Source organism: Melozone crissalis, unplaced genomic scaffold (assembly GCF_028551555.1).
Source record: "Melozone crissalis strain CALT ecotype California unplaced genomic scaffold, PUWL_Pcris_2 ptg000019l_1, whole genome shotgun sequence".
Taxonomy (NCBI): Eukaryota; Metazoa; Chordata; class Aves; order Passeriformes; family Passerellidae; genus Melozone; species Melozone crissalis.
The window spans coordinates 7786008-7807795 of record NW_026535797.1 but is presented as its reverse complement, the minus strand read 5'-3'; the positions used below and the strand labels follow the sequence as shown (position 1 = coordinate 7807795).

The window sequence follows — 21788 nt, the reverse complement described above, 5'->3', positions numbered from 1 at the left end:
AAGTTATTTGCTTCTTCACATGCTGCTGATTTAATATGGACTAGAAGTATCAATTTTATTCTCACCTATTATTGTTGTTACTTTAATTAGGAAGAAGGGAACATGATTTGTATTGTAAAATTTTCTGCCTGGCTGATTTTATTGATGGCCTTATGGTTGAAATGGACAGCTTGTTCCTATTTTTTTTTTCATGTTACAGCTATGTTTGTGGAGGATTAATAAAACAGTGTAGTTAAGCAGTGTAGAAACAAAGAAAAACCTCAGACCTTCCCTACCATGGGGATAAGCTTGGAGTAAGAGAAGGCAGTTCTCTGTGAGTTGTGTGTCAATTATTCTCAATTTTTAATGTTTCCTTTTTGAGAGTATATTTTTGTCATATTCTAGTGAGAGATTTAGTTTATTAGAGAAAATGTGCTTCACTTGCATCAAACAGAAAGGAAACTTGTAACAGTTCCAGGGTATTACTGTGGAAACCCATTGCCTTCAGTGAGTCTCCTCATCTGATGGAGGATTGATTGTTGGGGCTCCCAGTGCTTTGCAGAACAGGGGGTGCCTGAACCATTACTGCCACAGAGAATTCTCAGGTTTCATTTCACCTCACTGCATCTCCCTCCTTTCCCTCCTCTCTAAGTTAAGTGAATTTTGTGGTAAATTTTCTTGAATTCTGTGTTGGCCGTGGCATTTATCTACAGTTTTGCAGCTGTAGGAACACATTTTTAACCATAAAATTCCAGTTGGTGGTTTGAATTAAGAATTGCTGATTTTTTGGGAGCACTTCAGCAGTTCGGGATCCAAACTTAAAAGACCTAGGAAGTGAGAAGCATTCCTGTGAATTCACCTGAGTAGGAAAGGAAATTTCATAAAAATAAGGCTTCTGATATTATATAAAGAAAAAATCAGGTTCTTATTTTTCTTTCTCTGCTGGTTTTAAAATCACATTACTTTAACATTTCAAATTGTACTGTTATTATTTCTACATGTTATCAGTTATGGCTTTTAGTCCTAATGAAAGCTATTTTTTCAAGCATTTGCTACATGCCTAGAAAGAGACATAGAGGCAGTTTGTCCTTTGGTTCATATGAGCTGAAACCTCTAGGATCCAGTACTTTGTGAACTTGGTACATGGAATTCTGGTGCTAAAGCCTTATTTAGTTGCTGTGGCCATGATTTCCGTGAGATCTAGATTAACAAACACCTGAAGAGGTTTTAAATAATTGTGGAAATCACTAGCTTTTCATGCAGGATGTAGTTCTTGTTAATAAAACATACCAATCAAAGGTGTAGCCAATCTCAAAATGTCTCTGGCACTGTCGGATTAGGGGAGAAAGTAATTTCTATGAGAGTAAAATAAATTCTGGAATAATTGGGCAGGGTTTGCAGGCAGATTTTCACCATGCAAAGGCACGTGAATTTATTTCCACTCCAGAGGTGTGGTGCTTGCTGCAGGAAGAAAAGAGCTTCCTGTTGTCCTTTCTTGCTGCACCCAGACTTACGACTTCTGAGGAGCCAGTAAATCCTGATATGGGAATTATGTGAATGATTTTACTAACTTGAACCATAAAGCTTTTCTGGGTTACTCCCCAGGGAAATTTATTTCCCTTTAGGTTAGCAATACCTCATAAACCTTCTAAGAATCTCAATGTGAGTCTCAAGGTGAATATAATAATGTTGTTTTGGTTTAGCTGAGGTTTATAAAGGCTCCTTATATATTAAGAAATTTCTGAATAAGTCTTCTGTGATTTTGATTTCTTTTACAATACGGAGATTTCTTTGGATTAATATAATATCATGGTATTTTAGCCCAATTTTTTTAGTGCTTTAGAAGTAGGTTCTAGATTGCTTTTGGTTAGAAGTATTTCTTTGAAATAATAGAAAAAAAAGTGGCCCCATGATGTAACATGCCTCCTCTGTTTTGTTAAAGTTAACATAAGCTTCTTTGTTGCTTGTAAAATTTTCAAGTTTGTCACTGTGATAAAATGAAAGTGGTACACCAAGGTGCTTTTTGAACATTTTGTTCTTTTTACCTGATCTATCTGAATATTGTATTATGATAAGGACAAATTGGACCAATGTATCTTCCTTTTTTTTACATTGTGTACTAGACTTGAAATTTAAATCTGGAAAAAAATTTTAAACCCTCCTATTTCCTTATTTCTGGCATGTTTGTTCATGAAGCTCTCTTTGCATTTGAACTTGTAAGCTGTTGAGAATGTAATTTCAATTACTAGTTTGGTCAATCAAGTACTTCTTTTTCTTATGTATACTTCAATATTCATATGATATAATGATAGAAAGAGAGGGATCTCTGAGTATGAGGAGTTATGTAAACATCCTCAATAAAAATGGAATTTTTGTTGAAAAAAGCTAGGTGAAGATTCATGTCAAGAAGCTGCTTCAAAAGGTCAGATCTTATGCATAGTAATGTCTTTAAATACAGACAGGATTGTCTTTTTGTGTGAGTGATGCAATACTCGCGATGCTGAAGTGTGAATGATATCAAAACTGTACATACACATTTCAGTATTTGAAATTCAGGCAACTCAGCTAAATTTTAGAATGGGAAGTAGAAGGAGCAACTAACACTGCTTTTGGCTTGTATTTCAGAAAGATGTTGCTGGACCTCTTTCCTTGAATTTCTGTAGTTATTCATAGCATTTTTTTTTTTATCCAAGAAGGAACAGGTTTTCATATTTCTGCCCAAGTCATGTAAAGTGATGCAATATGCAGTGTTACTGTGACAGTGTTCTAAATACTGCACAGAATCATAGACATATTTAGGTTGGAAAAGACCTCAGAATCATCAAATACAACATTGCTACATAAACCATAATGCTCCGTTAATGCTACATGAACCATTCAGATAGAAATGCAAAATATTCTATTATGCATATTATCAACAGCATTGTGCCAATTTATGGGGAGAAATAGTTCTTTTTCCCTGAAAGCAAATATGCCAATCTCTAGGACTGATCATTAAATAAATAAATGAAGATATTCTTGGCAATAGAAATGTGTATCTGCAGGCTGACTTCTCACCAACCCTCTTACAGAAATTGTACCAAGTAAATCTATTAGTTATCAAAGTAATATGTATCTAATGTACAGTATTATCAGTACAAATTTGATATTTGTGTTCAGAATTGCACTTCTTCATGGCTTGATAATATCTAACATGGGGATTGAAATAAAATACTGCTTACATTACACTACACATAAATAATGTAAATATTCTGTGTCAGTTATAAATAGTGTATTACCACAAATACCAGCATTCTTATACACAAAAATCATCACAATTCTTCCTCAGAATCTATACTTTATAACTTGCCATAAGCACTTGTTACTGAAAAAAATGTAACTTACAGAGGCAATGCCTGGAAACTATTTAAGGAAAGTATGCTAGAAAAAGTAATAACTGAAAATCATGAGCCTCTTCATGAGAGGGAAAAGTTAATCTAAGCTACCTACATAATATCAGATAAAAATTAGAATGAGATTTAGCCTAATTTTCAGAGGAAGCAAGGTTTATGGTTGTGTGTGCTGGCCTTGGATAAGTAACTTTAGAATGGTAGCCAGTTGAGGTTAAGAACTGGGAGATGGCTCCACTTTGGATGTCCTTGTCCAGACTCTGTTCTGTCAATCTCCACGAGGCTGAAAGTGAATTACTTCTTGTTTCACATCTGTAGCACTGACTCCCAATCATCACAGGCTCTTCTCTATAGGCTGCCTAGTGCAGGAAATACCTCCTGGCTTGATCTTTTTGTTACTTACATCATCATCTGGGAAGATGGAGTGGGAAAAAAAGACATTTTTGGGCTACAAGCTGCAGGAACTTAATAGGTGTCTTTTTTTTTCTTTTTTCTTTTTTTTTTTTTTTTTTTGCTATGGTAAAACATTTTCCAGTTGTATTCTCTTCTTCAGTCTTAACAGCTATTGTGGCTGGTTTTATTTGGTGTCTCTTTGCAGTTATTAATCATGTGATGTAAAACATGGATTTAAATGCCAATTGAATGAGCTGATGTCAAATTATTCTTTTGTGAGTCTTCTGCAACTGAATGGGTATATTTGCAGTTAAAGAACTAAGAAACAGCAGTTAGAAATGGATTTTAGCTCAATAATTTTATGGTTACTCCCAAAGTGTCTGCCCATATCCATGCACACTTGGAGCTGCCTTATGTTACGTGCTTCTCACAACTCACTGCAGCTCAGTGTCTGCCAGGCTCCTCAGACTCCCTGTGACTGAGCACAGGTGTTCCTAATGAATCTGAAGGAGCTGGAGCACTGAATTCTCATCAGCCATCTCTGGTGAGAATTAATCATAACTCCTAATTTCATATTTTCAAAAAGCTCTGGGCTTTTTGTTTGTTTGTGTGAGTGCTGAAGTCACATGTGGGAGAGGATGAGATACTGCCTGGCAGCTGTAACAATGATGTATTTTTGATTTGATTGTGAGTAGCAGGTAGTAGTCTGACAACATTATCTAATTGCAGATATTTTGATATGTTGGTATAAAACTACTTCTTAAAATAAATCCCCATAGTTATTGCTATATTTAGAATTATATTGGAAATTATTTTATATCTTTAAAACTCCTACTATTGTGATTTAGCAGTATTAAGCCTTTAAATGATGGGTTTTTTTAATGTCTCTTCAAGGGTCCAACTCTTGGCTTGTCCCAGAAACGAAAGGAGCAATTGTTCAAGGTGGATACGGCCATACCAGTGTCTATGATGAACTGACAAAATCTATTTATGTCCATGGTGGATACAAAGCATTGCCTGGCAATAAATATGGATTGGTGGATGATCTTTACAGATATGAAGTTAATACTCGGACATGGTAAGTTGGATTTATAATGTAGGAAACCAAGTTGTAGGTTACTGAATAAAACAGAAGTGTAGAGTAAGGTTCTAGCAAAGTCATCAGGTACTTCTATAGCCTTTGCACATTTCAGAACAACACATTCTCTGCAACAATAAATGGAAGAATTGTGGTGAGAGACTACACTTGATTCAATGGATTAGTGGAGCTATTAATTGAAAGGATGGCAGGGAGGAAGCTTTGTGCATGTTCTACAAATTGGGAAAAGGTTCTCCTTTCCAGACATAACCCCTGTGCAGAAATAGCCCATGTGAACTGTTTCCTCATGGTATGAATAAGTATATTCAGGCTGATGTACATTACAGTGGCTGTTATTTAAAGAAGGAGAAAACCCTAAGAACTGTGGAAGGTTATTTTTCACAAAACTATCAGAAATAAGAAGACCTCTGGTATTATGTAGGAATCCTTAGTTATGAATGCTCTTGGTCTTTCTATTTCTATCAGTCCCTTGTTCCTCAAGTTTATAGTAATTTATGAAGGCTTCATGTATGTTATGTCCAGGAAGTGACCTTGAATGTTTTTTCTTACATTAGAAATGATTTGAGATCAAGAACTATTTCTTTGAACATTTTATTCTTGCAATTTAATATTTATTTAGAGTTCTAATGGCTTCACTTTAAGCACCAAAATTTGCTCTCAGATGTTAGAAACATGGGTTTGATTTCACTGAGGTTCTAATACCATTAACTCATGGCACTTGGAAACATTAATACAAGAATTTTTTTCCTTTTAATGTATTTATGAGTTCCTGGAATTTTAATGCTTTCTTATTCTATTTTTGGAACAAAGTGATATTTTTTCCTTTGATGGTCTGTTCAAAAATAAAATAATAATAATAATTGCTAGAATAGCTTTATGCATTATTCATATAAAAACTAATAAAGAATACTTCATTTGGCTCTATACTAATGTAGCATTCTCTGCAGCTTGTAGAGAACTCAAGTCTTTATTTTGTGAGATTTGCACTGGGAGTGAATTTTACTATGGCACTTGAAAATGGGCTCAAATGCGCATGAGGATGGAGTAATGACATCTAGTAATAAAATCTGAATCTTTGTTTACTGTATCTGTGACACCTTATGATTAGCATTCAAAAGCACTCTGTGAGGAAAGAGACTGAATGTGGCACTGGATGGGTGTGGCATGAGGAAGAGTTGGAATTTTGATGGCTCTCTCATGCCCATGTCCATGCCGTTTGCTGATCCTCACTCTTTGTCTCTGGCACTCCTTCCATTTTTGTGGCTGATCTGGCAAAGGTTCATAGGCTTCAGTAAGTTGAGGTACACAAATCTGATTACCTGTTCAACTCATTTCCATATAGGTTTTAATTTCTTAATATCAAATAAACAAGCTTTATGTTTCTTGGAATGTGAGAGGGCAACATTTTAATCCCTAATGTGGACTGTATTCCTAATACACAATGGGGTATTACGGTGCTGGCAATACCTGCATTGCTTTGCATTACTGCCCTGCTGCTGCAGCTGGGGCACAATGGGGGGCTGGGCTTGGATAATGGCCTGAAGCTGGAAGCACCTGCTGGCTTCTGGGTGTTTCTGTTCCCATTCCAGAGTGGTGCTGCTGCTTGCAGCCCTTGGCACTGCTGTAGTTAACAGGACTAATGTTTGCAGGTACACGAATATGTGCATAAATAATGGATTCAGGGGAAACCTGCTGAGACTCTCACAGAATTTGCATGGGGTTGATATGTGTTGGAGAGTTCTCTAGATTGCCCTCATTAGTGATGCTAATGAATAGTGAAAATCATGGCCAAATCAACAAACTTCCAGTTCTGCTGAATCTTGAGGAAAAGTTGCTGTTACTGGGAGGGATGAAACTCAGCACACAGTATGCAAAAATTACAGGAAAAAAAACCACACTGTGGTAGGGACCAGCAGTTGGGTCACAAGTAGAAAAGTGAGTAGCCCAAAAAACAAACCTGTGGAGATTTTTTTTATATATATCTACTGTGTAGAGGAGAATCCTTAGTTATCTCCAGAACAGTGTATGTCTCTTCAGGCCTTTAGTGATCAACACAACTATTTGTAGACAGCTGCAAGGCAGATCATCAAGGCAGGGCCTAGTGTATAGCAATTAGTGTAAATTAGGCAACAGGGGCTGTAGAAAACTGCAGAAGCAAAGACAGAAAGGTCTCTGTAGTCCAAATGGACAAAGATAACATGTTCTTAGGATATTATAATTCTTAAGTTACAGCAGCAGAATTCCTCCATTGCCAGTTGAAAATAACTTAAAAATAATGTCTTGTTCTACTTCCATGTAATTCTGATTTTTCCATATTGTTATCGGATGAGTTGAACCCAAATACCACATTTATCTGGGGGTACCATAAGTACCCTGTATCAAGACAAATTGTGGTTAGAAAAACACACTTGTGTGGTGCTCTGTTTTCAAAGTATGTTAATCAGAAATACACTAGAGAAAAGCAAGTCGCTTAATAGGAAAGAAAAAAAAGGGGGTCAAAAGCAGAAGCACATGTGTAGGTATGTAAGTGGATTGAAGGAATTGTCACATTTTTAAGCAATAAAAACCTCATTTATTTTTACTTAGTCTTTGATATTTCTTTTGATGTTACTTTCCAGGGCTAGAGGGGAATTTATTTCAATAATAATATGAGAATTCAGGTTTGATGCTTTCCTTTCAACTTTTTAAAACATGCAATCTTTTATCACTTAAAATATTTCAAGTTTGTTCATTGATTTATGTTATTATGTAAGAAAAATGAGATGTACTTTAAACCTTTTCCCTCAAACATGATGATGATGATGTAAAAATACTGAACAAATATGAGAGTGGTTCAGGAGAGACAGTATTATTCACTCATAAGGAAAGATTGTTGAGTCAGTTTCTTGCAGGAAATTAATGACTAACAGCTTAATTGTAGATTGGAGCAGTGTGTAGTAACATAAATGAAAATGAGAGTCTAAACTTGTAAACTTCGATTACTGAAACAATAAAAGGTTATTAGGAGAATGTAGAAGGTATTTTGTACCGATGATCTAATCAGCTCTTCACAAACATGTCTACAGCTGGTCTGCTTAACTAATTCATCTGGCAAACCCCACAGATGGTTACTCTCTTCCTTGGTAAGATTTATTTGCTGGGATTGAATCAAGTTTGTATTCTGTTCTTTCTGCTGGCCCCACATCTGCCCCTTTCAAACTGTGGCATTGATAGCTCTTGGCTGCTGTTGGGGCTGTGCCACTGCTCTGGCACAAAGCAGACCACACACACAGAGGCTGAAGTGAATAAAGACAGAGATCAAAGCCTCAATTGCCTGGACAGTTTTTTTTTTAGCACTGAAGTTTACTATGTTAGAGTTTACCAGTCTGAATAAGTTTATGAAGCAGTGCAAGTGTTCTTACAATACCTAGAATACGTTCTACCATTTCTTTTTCTGGTCTGTGTTCAATTATTTAGAATTTTTTTTCTTTTGTAATTTAAGGATGGTCTAAAGATTATTTTAGCCTTCTAGAGAATTTTTTATTGCATTCCTTGAGCAAAAAACTAACGTGGCTAAGTATATATAAGAATAGGAATTAATGCTATAAATGAGTTTTCATTCAGTTTTGAGTAAAATTTACCATATCAGTAATAATTTCTGAAGAATAGAAACATGTTAAAACTAATTTCAGCTATATTATTTGGCACACTGTTTTATTTTAACTAAAAGTGTCATATTTTAAATAAATGTATATGTATTTTGTGTCATGAGAAAATGGATAATGCTAGAAGCAATCTGATTAAATGTCATTGTATTTACTGAGTAATAACTATAATTTACTGCTTTTCTTATTTTGTGTTGCTTTCATGTACAAATTTTCTTGATGCCCATATCCAGTTTTTCATGTGTTGGTATGTATTTGTTCTTATGTTTTGTAGGACTATTTTGAAAGAGAGTGGCTTTGCAAGATACCTTCATTCAGCTGTCTTAATCAATGGAGCTATGCTTGTTTTTGGTGGAAACACTCATAATGATACTTCCCTGAGCAACGGTGCAAAGTGTTTTTCTGCTGACTTTCTTTCATATGATATAGGTATGTGTTGTACAGTTTTTTTCTCATTTTGGTTTTAAATACCACAATTCTGCTTTCTCAAGTCCAGCTAACGTGGTTCTTTATAGTTTGATCCCAAACACCTTCAAGTTATTTATAAATTTTGCAGATTTTTGTTCCATTTTGTCTAAAGATTTTGGTTTGTGGGGCAAGGTGTAGCAACATCCATGCCATTCTCAAGGCCCTGAATATTTTTCAGTATTTTGGCAACACACTTTTAAGGAAGACAAACTGAAAAAAGGGTCTGCATGGCAAGTAGTATTAGGGCTGAGTGAAGCATGAGGAGCCTTTAGGAGATGATAAAAGGATTTGTTATATTTAATTTCACAAGACTGGCTGAGAGCAAAAAAGATTGTTGTTTGTAAATATGTGATAAGAATACATTTTGGAGGAAAACTGTGGGATAAGGCAAGACTGAGTAGGTGTCAGCTTTCATTCTGGTGAGTGGTTCCAACCCTTTGAGCTGTACACTTATGGAAAAGCCTCCCTATAGGATTGTGGAGGCTATAAATAGAAGAGAATTTAATGAGTCCATAATCTTTTTCCTATCTTGTGCCACTGCTGTTCTTACCATAAATAGTTTCTCCCTTCTCTGATGTTCGTATCCATATTTTATGCATAGGCTTTAAAAATAAACATAGAACTCGTATTGTATAATCATACAGCACACATTGGGGCCAAAAAGCACAGTCTCTTGTCCTGAGAGCCAAAAAAAGAGAAATGTGTCAGAGCAGCCTGGGAAATGCACTCATGCATGCTCCTGGTGAGAATAGCCTGTGGATATTGCCTGGATCTACTTTTGGCAAGTGTTTATCAGCTGCCTACAGTGGTAGAAGAGGCTGAGACATGATCCTTCTTTCAGGACTCGTTAATGGCTCTTTATGGCCTTCACTGTAGATATCAGTGCAATGTCTTTTCTTTAATACAAGAATAATGACTAATTTCAGTACATGGAACGTATATGGGTTAATTCCTGCTATTTTTAATGGGTGTGCAAATAATGCCTTAGCTGAAAATAAAATAAATAAAACAGCTGATTTGTTTTTACTGTAACCCTCTATTGCATATTCCATACCTTCTTATAGGCATCTGACGGTGTGAGCTATTGATTTTGTTCTCACTTCAGTCTACATGTGGATTTAATTTTTAATGAAACAGGGCTCCTTTCTCATTTTGGAGCATAGTATTATTTATTGGTCTACATTTATTTGTAAATGTGCACTTACAGATCAATAGTGTGAGTCATAAGATCTGAATTAATGTAACTTTCTGACTTTGACACACTGATAGTTTTTTATCATCTTTCATGAAAATGCTTTATAGTATTTTTTCTTAAGTAGAATGATATTTTGGTTTGTCTAGTTGGTTGTACTTAATTTGGTATTTGTATTCTCTTGCAAGTCATTCTCCATGTGTTATGAAACTGATGAAGTACAAAAGAAGTGGATGTAGTAATCACTCTTTGGATGTAGTAATTAATCTTAAAAAATGGACTATATGAAGACTGATTGGATTCAGACTTATTCTTCTGTAATATTCATTTTACCAACTTAGAAACAAATCTCACAGCACATATTTGATAAAGACATTTTTCAGAAAACTTGAAATATTTTATAAAGAATTAAATAATTATGCAATAGGTATATTTCAGAATCTTATTTACTTTGTATCATGAGTTTTTGAACAATGCTTGGAAGAAAAAAATATATGATGCTATCAGCATCACGTTTCCTAGATACCTTGCAAGTGATGGAGTGTTAGCCTTGTCTTGTAAAAAATGGGTGCTGTCTGGAAAGCAGCTGAATCCTGGAGATAGAGCCTATGCTATTTATGTTCAAGTTGGGCTAGAGAGTGCTTTTGATTATCTCTCTTATTATATGTGACATAATCCTCTGGATAAATTGCTCCAGCTTTTTATTACCCATGAAAACACTGCTTTTCATATTAATGTGGAATAACTGTTTATGTGGCTTCATCTCAGCCAAGCTCAGCTTTCTGAAAGGTTGGTTTCTAATTCAGTTTGGTTATCCCCACTCCTCCTCTAGTCCAGGCACAGAGAGAAGTCTCTCCAGAGAGCAATCCATTTTACCAAGCTTGGGACAGAGTTCCCTTTCCCCCCTCTGCTTTTCTGAGTCAGTCATTGCTCTCTAAGTTCTGAGCTTAGTCTATAACAAGTTTTAGACCTTTAAATGTGTCATGAGTCAAGAGCTCAGTTCAGTAATTTGAAATACCTACTGCAATTTGTCAAAGGTGAAGACATAGAGATGGGGGGACATTATAAAAACTGCTATGATGCCGTGATTTTCATAGTTTAATGTGACTTGAATCATTGACTTACACAGCAGTAAATACTTGATGGGAAGACTGCTGCATTAAGAAAAAGAGCTTTAGAAATCTGGCCTTGGTATACTTCTGTTCTGCTTTGATTTTTTTACCACCAGGTTGCCCCTGGGTTGCTCTGGAAGCCCCTTAAAAAGCCACAGAGGGTCATTCTTGTAGAGGTCAGGTATTTCCCAACTGTGCTGTTATTGCTTCATTAATCTGAAAGAGGAAGCTTGGCATTGGGGACAGTCTTGAATGCTGGGATTGACCTGCAGTTTTCTGAACGATGTTGTTATGGCTTTTCTTTAGAAGGGCCCCCATATGCTTAAAACTTACATTTCTGTTCCAAGCTGAACTTAGAAAAATAATTTAGATTAAATTTTATGAGTATTCGCATGCAAAATTTGCAGATAAAAATAGATTATTAGACACACAGAATCAGAGTTTAAAACAATTCTAACTACTGAGACCAGTATTAAAATACAATTAAATAAGAGCTTTTTTTTAAAGACTTGGGATATTTATTTTAGTTTCTGGCCAAAATGGTGCAGTTAGTAAATAGTTCTCTGCATGCCTAAGTTTGAGTTTTGAAGTATTCAGTCTTAGTCCTTTTGTTCCACATTTGACAGTTGCTAAGGTGTTGATATGTACAGAGAATTATGGTTAGGGAAAATCCATAAAAGCCAAAACCTGAAATCCTGGGAACATGGCAGCTTTTCTGTGCTTTCTCTTAGCGGTGTGTGGGGTTCTGCGTTGTTTGGATCTGTGGGAGAAGTGCAATAACCCATATGTTTACACTAATAATATACTCCATAATATTTCTTTTGTTACTATCTGGATTTCAGTTTATTATTATGGATTAAATAGTATGCAAATTCAATTGCTTATGAAAGACAATATTGCATGTGAAGTACTAAGTTTCTTCTAGGATATTCAAACAAAGCTTAGAAACATTTTCCTATTTTGAAAAAAAGTTCAAAATTATTTCATGAGATTGACTTTAGTTCCACTTGTAATCAAACCTATTGCTTGTGTTTTGTAATAAAAATGAATTGTTTATCCATAAATTGTTTGCTTGTAAAGTAAGTTGTTTCATCTTTAGTCTTTGCCATTAACAAAATGAAGTAGTTTTAATATCGGTGATTTTTTTTTTTCCCCCAATATGAACACATCTATTTTTGCAGTTCTCCCTCTTTCTGGAGTTACAAATGGATATCAATGTGCCATCACAAAGAAAATGTAAATCAGTGCCTGTGAAAGATTAAGTTTTATGGGTTCCTAAACCCTTAAGTTATAAATGCAGTTTTGGTGCAGTCTGTAACAGCAATTACTTCCATATTGCTGTGCTATTAGAAGAGCAAAGCCATAATAATATAATGCACTAATTGCTCCCTTTAATAGCAAAGCGTGAGGTTGTTGATTTCTTTTTACTGCTTGGGGAGTCACTGTTATGTGTACAGACTCTGCTGTAGATGTTAGCTCTAGAGTTTAAATTCGATTCATGCTGTTTTGAACATACTTGCTATTGTGTTTTCCTGAGAGTAAGGAGATTTTTATTATCTGATTAAAGAAAAATATTTATGAAGTGTGGAAAGACTCAGAAAATAAGTTTTCTGCTAGTACATAACTTTCACGATGTTTTAGCTGTTTACGTTCAGTGTTTAGAGTCATAAACAAGAACCAGACAGAGGTGTAATGGTGTCCATATGTTGTGAACCAGCTTTACTACTTTTGTAAAAGAAAAATGAACTTAATAAATATTAGAAATATGTAAAGACAAAATAGAAAAATAAGCTGGCATTGGATTCTATGTAGCACATAAAGCTGCACTGCATTGTTGCAGTGTGATTGAGCAGAATAAATCCATTGGAAGTTCAAACTATTTGAATAGTTTGAAATTTAGAAATTATTTGATAAATGTAAGCATTAACTACCTTAAGGTTTCCTATACCTTCTCTTAAAACAAAACTCTGATTGCAGTAAGAGGTTGTCATTAAATCAGTCTGCAAGTGCCAAAATAACAATGTGATCCTGGAGGTCAAGTATGGAACATTGATTACCTCTTTTTTAAAGACTATCCTAACAACCTTTTCTTCTTATTTTTATTTTTCTATTATTTTTTTATTCTTCTGTTCAGTCACATTTTCGTAAGCCTAATTAGTTAAATTTTAAAAATCAAATTCTGTGTTCAAGTATTTTACTGACAGTATAATGTTGATTAGAAATTATTTGTTTTTTTTTTTCTGTTTGGGGTTTTGTTTTTTTGGTTTTTTTGGTTTTTTTGGTTTTTTTTTTTTCCCCTATAAAATCAGACTGAGAAACCTTCCAGTCATGTGTGATTACTGTTGCAGCATTGAAAACTTTCCTGTGAAATGTCCAGGTCATCCTTTCTGATATCAGTAATGCAGTGTGGCCAGTAGGTTGTAGATGAGATGTGCTGAGGCCTGACCTGTAGGAGTGAGGGCTCTGGAGAGCAATACCCTGTGCAAAGTTCAAGTGGGGATTTTCTCAGCTGGATTGCTTCAAATCCAGTGCATTTCTGTGGTGTTTCATCACAGAAATGTGTGTGACTGGCTATTCACTGTCAGAGCCACTTCTGTATCATCTGGGAACTGTTTAATCTACACCAGGGAGGAGGATGAAACTTTTTCTTTTAATGTTATAATGTGGTATAGCTTATTCTTAAAGCAGAAGCCTTTGTAATAGAAAGAAAAAAACTCCTTTATTTCTCCTTGTACTTTTCAGTGGCTAAAAATTCTGCTAATAAGTTTGGAATGAATAGTATTGTTTCTTCATCTGCTTAGTAACTGGTTCTATTAAAAGCAAGGTGTGTTTCCATGTGCTATGTGTTGTACCTGGTTACAGATGGAACAGATACAACTATCTTCCACTTTCTATCAGTAAAATGCCTTGAGGGCATAACATTTTTTGGAGGAAAAGATGTTATTCTTTGCTATCTTTACCATCATTATTAGACTTAATATAATGCACACAACACACAGAATGCTGTAATATTGATAAGTCATGTTGTAAATCATATTATATTTGCAATTTGTCATATTTTTTTGGAACAGTACAGTGAAGTCTGGAAATTTGGGTGCTTAGAGTTGTTCAAAGAGAGTTTGAAGATGATGGGCAGGGATAAATTCTATTTGATTCTTTACTGAAAACCAACAGAAATCAGTTGGCTAGCTATCTGTATTTTGTATTAATCAACTCTACAGAGAAACTCACATCAGGAATTGAAAGCTGAGCAAAAGAATTTTTCTGCACAGTGCTCTGTTCAGTGTTCAGTAGTTATTGAGAAGTCTAGGAGGAGATAAGAGGGGAGGCTATTTGTAATAAGCTTTCCTCCCTCTTTTTTTTTCCTTGTACTCTATTGAAAAGACCTGCCAGTTTGAAAAAACCATCAGGAAGAAAGGAATTATTATATCTCCAGCCCTCAGGGGTTCCTCATCTGAAAATCAGCCTTTAATATGGTTTTATGATCTTCCCTTGGTGTTAAATCCCACTTTTTCTAGAATAAATTTCTAAGTACAGGAAAGACTATATGTTCATAATTTGTATGTTTGTAAAACTAAGAAAATAAATGTCAACACTTCCTAAGATCAGATGAAAATTTAGTATGGGTTTTAAAATCAGACAGAAATTTAGTGTGGGTTTCCTAAATTGTTTCCTTTACCATCAAAGGCACATGATCTCACATGTGCTGTGTCTGTTAATGTGCAGTGACTTAACAGCATCAAAGACTTATTTTAAAGTGTAACAGTAATATTTTGCAGGTCAATTGTTAAAATGCTTGGTTTTTTGGTTGAAACTGTTTCAGGACTATCTCTCTGGCATTGTGCATACTTTCACCACTCTGTTTAAGTAGAGAAAATAAGAAAATAACAACTGTGAAAGATGAAGTGCATTAATAATTCCATAGTGTTATTATAACATAATGTTAACAATGATAGTGATAGAAGGTAGGAGTTGAGAAAGAAGTCAGAATTTTGGGATGTATTGCTAAGACCATGCATGAAACTTGCTATACTTTCTTCACACTGCTAATTCCATGGAGTTCACCACCTGATGTCAAAATTATTGCTTTTTGAGCCATCTGCATTACTCCACTAATAATGTGCTTTTAGTTTCTGTTTCCAATTTATAAAGAGGTGTAATTGATTTATTTATCACAGCCATGGTCTCACACCGGCTCTCTTGATGGGCTCAGGCTGTGGTTGGTGGAAGCCCAAGTTGACTTAGTGGTGTTGCTGCCATAGCTGTGCCATGCTGTCCCTTCCTGGGGCCGAGTCCATCCTCGTGTGAGGATCCATCCTTGCACAGGGTGTTCCAGTGTGCTTTGCTAACAGGATGCTGACTGCACAAGGTGCTGCTGTCAATATATTTTCTGCAGTGTATGATTTTCTGCATTAGAAGTGCCAGAACAGCAGCACTGGCAGAGTTGAGCTGTTCTGACGCTGTGAATGAGACCAGCTTGGAAGACAGTTTGTTCCTCCTAGATTTATCCATTTCTGTTTTTTTAAGCTGAGGAGTGAGGTGTTATGATCTGACTACTGAGAGATGCTTCTACCCAAATTAAGGTGCAAAAACCCTTCACTTTCCTTGAAGCTTCAATCTGTAGGTGCTCCCTATTTCTTTTAATGTGGGATTTGAATATATGAAGTCAGTAAAGTTTAAGTAGGAAATAATGAAGAACAGAGTAATTATTCTAAAGAACTAAAACTCTAGTCAGGAAAGAAAAAATAAACCACACTGAAACCTCATTTGTGTGCAGCAGTTCCAAAAGAAATGTGCTTGAATAATTAATTTGACATGGAGATCCTGATTCAGCATTCCTCTCAAGTATGTGGAAAGTAATTAGCAGCATACTTAAATCAAGATACCAAAAGTAAGACAATAATGAGATGGGTTGCACATCTGGAGGAGTGATAGTTTATCTTAAAACACTTAAGAAAAGAACAGAGTTCGCTGCCATAGATATTCCATTAAATACTTATAAATTGAAACCCTTTAGCTAATTTGAGAATGTGTAAACATGAGGGCAATGTGACTGATCCCTTGATAGCAACAATGACCAGGGCTTGTTCCTGTGGGTGTTAAAAGTGGCTGTGAAGGCAGACAACTGTGTCTGTAATAAAGTGACTCTTCTGTGAATGTCCTATGGTCTTGATAAATGTTAGGATAGATCAATGTTTCTGACAGGTTTTTGAAGCATCTACTCACATATGCATCTAAAAGGAGTTGAGCTGATTTATCCTTGAGTGGTTAAAATATACTTCACATGTATTTTGCTGAAAACTTTTCAGATTATTTGATATATGCTTGGTGTTTTGTCTTTCAGCTTGTGATGAATGGAAGATTTTACCAAAACCTAATCTGCATCGAGATGTCAACAGATTTGGTCACACTGCTGTTGTCAGTAATGGGTAAATGAAGTGTCTCTTAAATTTTCCTTGCCATTTTTCTGAAGGAAAAACCTGTAGAAGAAGTCACATTTAAGTGAAGTATGGTTCAATAACAGAACTGATATAACTTGTTAAAAGGGAAAGAAAGTAGTGCTCATCAGCTAATCAGTACAGCTAATCCCCAGTCTGCTGGGGATCTGTTCGGTGACATTTTAGGTGAATGTTCCAGGGTACTGAGGTGTTTTCTCAGCTTTGAGGGCTACACTGAATTTCATATTTGGTATCAACTATAACCCTCACTTAGGTGTGATGGAAGAAATCTTTTTCTCTTTGCAGTATGCTATAATTTTTCATTCTTCTACAATCATAAAATAACCATGTAACTAAAATTTGCTGGGGAAAAGGGAACATTTTGATGATACTGATACAGTCATCATCTCTACTACCTGAAGGAAGAAAAGCCTGCCAGCAACTAGATGATATTAAGTTGGAAAAGTTGTAGAAAAAAATAGTCAGGTTTAAAGAAAAGTATATTGTTACCTTGTCAGCTTTTGTTTTGCTGGTTGCCAACTGGCCTACTATCTGAAGTTGCAGTGCTATAGATCATTGTACCTCTGCTACATTATGCATCACGCTAATAAAGTCAGTACTGAAGTATTTGTGGGCAACTTATGGATCCTGTATGAAAGGATCCTGTAGAGGTCAGAAATGAGGTAATGAGTAATGCTACAAATAAGAGTGTGACTGCTTTTAACAAAAATAGCACTAAATTGTAAGTATGTACACAGAGCACTTGACATTAATCAATGAACATATTTATTTATCAAGACAAAATTACTTGGAATTAATGAATTCAGCAACTGATAGTTTTTCATTATGATTTGTGTGTTTTATGCCATCTATGCCATGTCTGATACTTTCAGAACTGTCACTTTCTATTAATTACATTAAAAATGTATTTGTTTTTTAAGAACATAGTGGTATTTTTGGAAGGGTTTTTGATACCAAAACAGTGCAATACAAGACACTCTCCAGATTTCTGCTATTGGTAACTCTGCGATTAATTCTGTTTTAAGAGTATATCATACAACATATATAGAGGCTTTCTGTTACTGTCTTTTACCTGAGACAGTTCTTAGTTTTAATGAGAAGGGTGAGGATTCAGGTTTAATCTTTTGCTTCCTGTGTCAGCAGCTACTGCGCCAGAAATGTTACCAAAAACAAATATCCATCTTGCCAACTGTTGCTGCCTGTCTTGAAAAGAATGTTCTTGTTTTCAGCAGGCCAGTATTTCATCCTTTATTCTCAATATCTAACTGCAAAAATTACTGCATTCTTTCAAAGCTCTTCATTTTTTTCCAGATATTTGGATATCTCACACCATAATAAATGCAGCAGAGGGAGCTTTCAGCAATTTTTTAAACTCTCAACTTCCATGGAGAAATAAATTGAATATGTAATCAATAAAGGAACCACTGATAGAGTAGTCTTTATTAGAGAAAGAATAAGATTTTTTTAATAATAGTATGTGGGTTTTTAATTGTGTATCAAGTCAGATAAGAAATCAAGAAAATGTGTCTACAATAACAGTTAAATTTCCTTGCTTTTCTCCAATAGCTCCATGTATATATTTGGGGGTTTTTCAAGTGTTCTATTGAATGACATCCTCGTGTACAAGCCTCCCAACTGTGAAGCATTCAGAGATGAAGAGCTGTGCAAAAATGCTCGTCCAGGAATAAGGTGTCTGTGGAACAAGAAACATTGTGAATCTTGGGAATCTGGACATGCTAATAATATCCTTAGAGCAAAATGTCCCAAGAAAACAGGTAAGTGAATTCTAGTCAGGCTTGTAATGCAGTGTAGGAGATAGGGGTGGGCAACCCCCAGAGAAGTGACCACGTGGAAGTGGTGACTGGAATGGTAAGAGTGTTCCCCTGTGAGAATACCCAGTGCAAGAGATCTGTTTTTTGGAAAGAAAATTCAGTTGTGCAATCCTTTTGTATTTTACATGCAGAGAAGTAGATGCAAAAGAGCACAAGTTTAAGGTGCTAAAGCAGAGCAGAACACTGAGAGCACAAATGTGCACTGCAAGTGATACCTGGTGTTATGGGCATGTGGCACTCCTATACCTGTGTGTGCCAGTAAGAGAGGAAAGCATCACTGCTTCAAGCAGATTACCTATGAAACAGAAGCATTTGTACAGAAGAATATAGTGCAGGCACAGCTGGAAAAAAACCCGAGGCAAACAAGCCCTTTGCAGTGTGTCAGATGAGTTCAAGTTTGTCATATGAATTTCTCTGTGGCATTGTGATGGCTGTATTGTTTGAAACAGCAATTTACTGTTATGAATAACTGTTCCAACCTATTCCTAAGCATTTTGGCTTGTCACAAATAAATTGCTTGTGAAAGTGTTGTTCTTATATGTCACATGAACAGAATATTTATCCCTGCTACATGCACCTACTATTTTTTCTGTGCATCTTTCCTTTCAGCACAGTGTAAAATTGCTTCCCAGACTTTGGCTATGTGCTGTGTGTACAAACTGCCATACAATTAAACTGCCAGTCTGTGTTTAATGTTTGTTGAAAAGTTACTAGCACTGCTATTAATCAACACTTCAAGACATTTTATTTTTCTGATAGCTTGTACTTGTTTCTAGACTGACTAGAATGTCTCAAACTCAGGAAAAAAAAGGTACGTCATATAACAAAAACATTATCCAGGTACAGTTTTCTGGAAAATGGCTTTTGTACAGTGTCAGAACTTTTAGAGATCTACAGTCTAGAAAATTCCATCTATGTAGAAAAAGAAAAAAACCTTGTGGCATTATATTCAAAAGTAATACAGATAAAAGTAGATTTTATAAAAAGCTGATCATAGCAACAGGTATTTATAAAACCCAAACAAAACAAAGCACAGACAGGCTGAAGGAAAATTAAAAAGTTAAAACAGTTTCTCAAGTACAGGTGCTGCAGTGGAAATAAAGTACAACTCAACATGGAAGAGATTAGGTCTGTATAATTCCAGTTCTGCAGAAGTTATGTGAACAGCACTGTTTCACTGCTGTAATATTCTTCCAGTTTGAGGTAGTAATTTTTTGCGAAAAACCAATTTTTCATATATTCTTTTACATTACTTGGCTCAGTTGTTACCTGGTTGAGAGAATCACCTGCAAAACTGCTGATGGTCAATATGTAAAGGATAAGCAGAAATTTTAGTAGTTTTCAAAAGATTGATTCTTGGATGACAAGACTTTCCTGGCAGGAGAATCTTTTAAGCTTGCACACACCTGAAACTAAAGGAGCCAAACCAAACAGGAATTAAACACAGTAATAAGCATAGGAGATGATACAAATGCTCCTGTTTTGCATTATGATGATTTTTAAAACCTTGCCTCCTTTAAACTGAAGTAATAGTTTGTGTCCTAAATGATTTTACATAGCCTAAATTTTAGTCCAAGTCCCATTATTAAGAATATAACATTAACTCTTTTTCAAATACTTTTTGTAGCTAAAGGACAGAGCTTTAACTTACCAGTCATTTTTAGGTTTACAAATTAATTTACAAAGATTTAAAATGTCCATGTCTTGCTCATATCTGTCTTAGATTGTTTTATTTACTGCTTTTATCTCGTCTTCCTTCATAGCCATCTAATATTTTTTGTAGAATCCTACATTTGAAGAAAACCTTTCCATGTTAAAAGAGTGAAGGAAAAATACTTGAAAAAAGTTTTTCATACTCTTAAGTTTTGCATTGTGCTGAGAGCTTTCATGCTGTAAATCAGTGAATATTCCGTTAGTTGATATGACACTTACGAACCTTCAAATAAAGTCGTTGCTGAAGGAATTTTTAAAAGAGCAAATCCTATTAACTGAATAGAATTAATTTCCTACAGTAACTTAAACCCTTATGAATGGCTAGAGTTCAAATGAAGGCTGTAACAGGAAAAGCTCTGAGGAGGTGTCAGAAACGTGGCGTTATTCTCCTTTTCTCTGTTTGGTTTGTGTGGCAGCTGCTGCCGATGACAGATGTTACCGGTACGCGGATTGCGCCAGCTGCACCGCCAACACCAACGGCTGCCAGTGGTGCGACGACAAGAAGTGCATTTCAGCAAACAGCAACTGCAGCATGGTGAGTCCTCACAAATCTCAGCATGTTAGCAGTACTTCTTTCCTAGGTCTAGTAGACTAGTTTGTTTTCAGCACAAACAAAGTTGTTTTCCAGGCTTTTGAGCTAAAAGTGTTGCGGAAGGCAGAGTTGGACTGCAGCAAAAAAATCTACTGCAGGAAAAAACAAGTGTTCTTCGGGGTGTGTTGCCTACTATATATTTCTGAAGACAAATACTTTTATCCCCTAATTAATGACATTCGAAAAGTCATAGTCATTATTAACTTGGATTTTGTGCTTTTGTGGTGTACAGTAGACAGGCAGAAACCATGGAATCCCATCAAAGGTGCTGTTTGGTTTTTCCCCTTTCAAACACGACCAGACCAGTCTCATTAGTCATGGTCTTCTGATCATTGATGGTCATAGAAATGCTTTTCTTTGTCATGGAGTCACTTATCATCTCATTAAAGGAATATGAGCTTCTGTAACCATGAGGTCCAGTGGCTTTTTACTGATCTTTTTACTGATCTTTTTAACTACAAGCCATAAGATCGCATAGATTCATGCAAGTTTATAGTTTTCCCTTTTTAATAATTCCTAGTGCCATGTTTTATACTTTATGTTGTTGTTCACCAGCTGCTTCATCTCTTTCTTGTTCATTTGCTTTTGTCAAGCTTATAATAGTGTTTTAGCATTATAAGTTTTGCCTTCTTACACTTTTTAGCTATCCATAGACACCTGGGTGTACTTGAGTTCAAAATCCTTTCTTGACACAGTTTCATTAGTAAAAGTATCTTGCTCTCTGGCTTGAACCTGATGCAAATCAATCTTGTTCTCCAGACAAATTAAGGTGTGAGTTGAATTGATTGTGACTCAAATCTTGCTTCTTCAGGGTGAGCACAGCCAGCTCTAATCACTGGCATTTGTAGCTAGTCACTACTAATAAAAGCAATGCAGACACAAATTCATCAGTAGTCATGTTATAAGTCTGTCAGAG

General features: G+C 35.6%; 1 protein-coding gene across 3 annotated transcripts in view; it reads left to right on the top strand.

Annotated features, from left to right (window-relative positions):
• ATRNL1 (attractin like 1) overlaps positions 1-21788 on the top strand; it is a 428574-nt gene that overhangs the window by 66278 nt on the left and 340508 nt on the right. For all 3 annotated transcript variants that reach the window (XM_054276784.1, XM_054276783.1, XM_054276785.1), the window contains exons 9-13: positions 4656-4839; positions 8779-8933; positions 16621-16705; positions 18302-18510; positions 20697-20815. In XM_054276784.1, coding sequence (XP_054132759.1) covers positions 4656-4839; positions 8779-8933; positions 16621-16705; positions 18302-18510; positions 20697-20815 — 752 coding nt within the window. The remainder of the gene's footprint in view (positions 1-4655; positions 4840-8778; positions 8934-16620; positions 16706-18301; positions 18511-20696; positions 20816-21788) is intronic.